The sequence below is a fragment of the Cibotium barometz genome, chromosome 5 (assembly GCF_041138505.1).
Source record: "Cibotium barometz isolate CiBa-2024 chromosome 5, ASM4113850v1, whole genome shotgun sequence".
Taxonomy (NCBI): domain Eukaryota; kingdom Viridiplantae; phylum Streptophyta; class Polypodiopsida; order Cyatheales; family Cibotiaceae; genus Cibotium; species Cibotium barometz.
In genome coordinates, this window is record NC_141050.1 from 49,163,998 (window position 1) to 49,166,428 (window position 2,431).

Below are 2,431 nucleotides of genomic sequence, written 5' to 3' on the forward strand. Positions count from 1 at the left end.
CATCAAAAATCATTATTTTAAATGTTTAATAATATAGAGAAGGGGTGACGCATGAAGATTAAACTCTTCTTCAAAATAATATAGAGAAGGGGTGACGCATGAAGATTACGTGAACGCAACCCAGCGCAGGCGCCGCCAGGCGGGTGACGCACAAGCGTGCTCAGGCGGCCAACCCAGCGCTATATATATATATATATGTGTAGGGGGCAACCACTCATCATCTTGAACGCGACCGTGAGCCAACCCGGTTGGCGCTGCTTAATCTTCTCTCTCTGTGTCTCTTATACCTTCACGTGGAGACTAGATAACTCGGGTACGCACGTTTTAAAGTTGATGCAAAAGCTCTGTCTGTCTGTAAATTGATCATTGCAAAAGCTCTGTCTGCAGGTAGAATGTCGACGGTAGACAGCCAACTAAAAAGCCTTCTGTACCAGAAGGGAGCTTTTGGGCGCACGCTCTTTGACTATAAGAGCCCTCAGACGGCCGCTGAGAAGGAGATTCTGGGTGATGAGGATCCCATGCTGACGCTTCATCAAAGTTTGGCCACTGTCTGCGCAAAGGCTTCCGGCTTTGGAGGGAAGCCGGGCCGTGACGTAATTGTGACAACGGAGGTTGTTGCATGCCACATATATATGCCCAGTAGTGCGCGCTCCTCCGGATCAAAGGTCGGCGCCAAAGTATGGCTGGCTAAGAATACAGATTGGGATGACGACAGCAAGAGGTACGTTAAAAAGCTTCTGGAGTCCCTTCGTGCCATTGGCGAGCAGTTCACAGCATCTACAATACACAGCGACAAGGCCACTGCAAAGCTCGCAGAGTTAACGATTCTCATATACAACTATTGCAAACACAAGGTGTGGAGCAGAATTAGGAAGCTGGTGGTTGCCATTCAGAACAATGTCGGGATGTCCCGAGCAATGGACAGCTTGCAGCAGAAATTGGAGGGTTGGCTGAAGCTTTTCGAGGTGAATCACTCCAAAGAAATGGGCTACTGGCAGCTCGCTGCTGCGTCCAAATACTGCTGGGAATTTAAATTTCCTCCGGGAGACGGGACGCCACGTATCACGAGGCTCTTGAAGAAGGCAGCATCCTACTGTGCATCATTCAATAATCTTGTAACTTGGTCACTTGGTGGGATATTTCTCGATCCGCAGCAGGTCAAATACTCGCCAGAAAAGGGCAAATCACTCTCGCAACAAATGCCTGAGTTTAAAAAGCCCACACTTACAGCCCACTACCTTCCCGTCTACAACACTGCTGATCCAGCAACATTGCAGAAGAAGCTGGATGCCCTTACGCCTTTAACGCCCGGCCCGGGTCATCGTGATGAGGAAAAAATCTATGTTCATGCAGAAATGTACATGGCACCATCGTTAGCTCATGCGGGCCGCGCCAGTACCGCTGTCCAGGGGAAGCAGTACATTGGAATATCTAAGCTCTGCTGTTTTCTGTGTTACAATACCATAAAAGCATTGCACGGCCACGAGAATATTGTGGTGAAGGGCACTCATACCAAGCTGTATCATCAATGGATGATTCCTCCAGATGTCTCCAAAGATGAGGTCAAACTCCTAGAAAACAAGCTGGACAACACAATAACAAGACAGGCCCTGCATCCCATGAAAGGAAATGCACTCTCCGCCGACTCTATTTTTAACACTCAGAATCCACATGACCTAGATCTCCAGCCCGCAGGACCCCCCCCGCAAGCTGGTTCATCATCATCAAACTAAGGGCTCTGAGTCATCATTCCGCTCTAGTAGCCTCTTTATAGCTTCCTGAAACTTTCAATATCCTTCTTCAAAGTCCATTTGCACCACTCTCCACTCTTGGTCACTCCTTTGGCTGCAACTGCATAATTTATTAATATAACTCTTGTGTGTGTAATCGATCAAGTACAATTTCATTGAATTACCGTCGTTGAGATTCATGAACACAAGTCTCATTTCTATGGATTCTAGTAAATAAGTTCCTGTAATAGTAGTCCTCCCCATTTTAAGCATCTTAGTGAATATCAAGCACAATAGCCTCATTGATGTATGTGGGTGCTCTGTAACGGTTGTGGGGGAAGGACCCACACTCTCCAAAACACACACACACACACACACACCAAAAGAAAAAAAATGTGGCCTCACTATTAAATTACTTCACTTTAAAAATAATATTTTAATGAGACCAAGTAAAAAGTTATTGGAATAGCCAAAATCTGATGAAACTAAGTAAAATTTCACTAGAATAGTCAATTGAACATAATGAGAGGGCTCACTTTTAGTTCAATTGAACATAATGAGAGGGCTCACTTTTCGTTCATATACCACACTCAGAGCACAAGGGTTGGCTACCTCTGGTGTGTGTGCATGCCTGGTGTGGTGTGAATGTAATGTATCTAGTTACCTCATGTGTTGTAAGGCCCCCATGGTTTAATAACTTG

General features: G+C 45.8%; 1 protein-coding gene across 1 annotated transcript; it reads left to right on the plus strand.

The window, feature by feature from the left end:
• The first annotated feature begins 207 nt into the window (after positions 1-207).
• On the plus strand, positions 208-1,887 carry LOC147638582 (uncharacterized). Its single transcript, XM_086798502.1, has 2 exons — positions 208-313; positions 388-1,887. The coding sequence occupies exon 2, from the start codon at positions 393-395 to the stop codon at positions 1,731-1,733; it is 1,341 nt and encodes a 446-aa protein (XP_086654628.1). The 5' UTR covers positions 208-313; positions 388-392; the 3' UTR covers positions 1,734-1,887.
• The last annotated feature ends 544 nt before the right edge of the window (positions 1,888-2,431 follow it).

Excerpts from the sequence above, each read along its gene's own strand:
- LOC147638582 (XM_086798502.1), top strand. The coding sequence starts at position 393 with ATGTCGACGGTAGACAGCCAACTAAAAAGCCTTCTGTACCAGAAGGGA.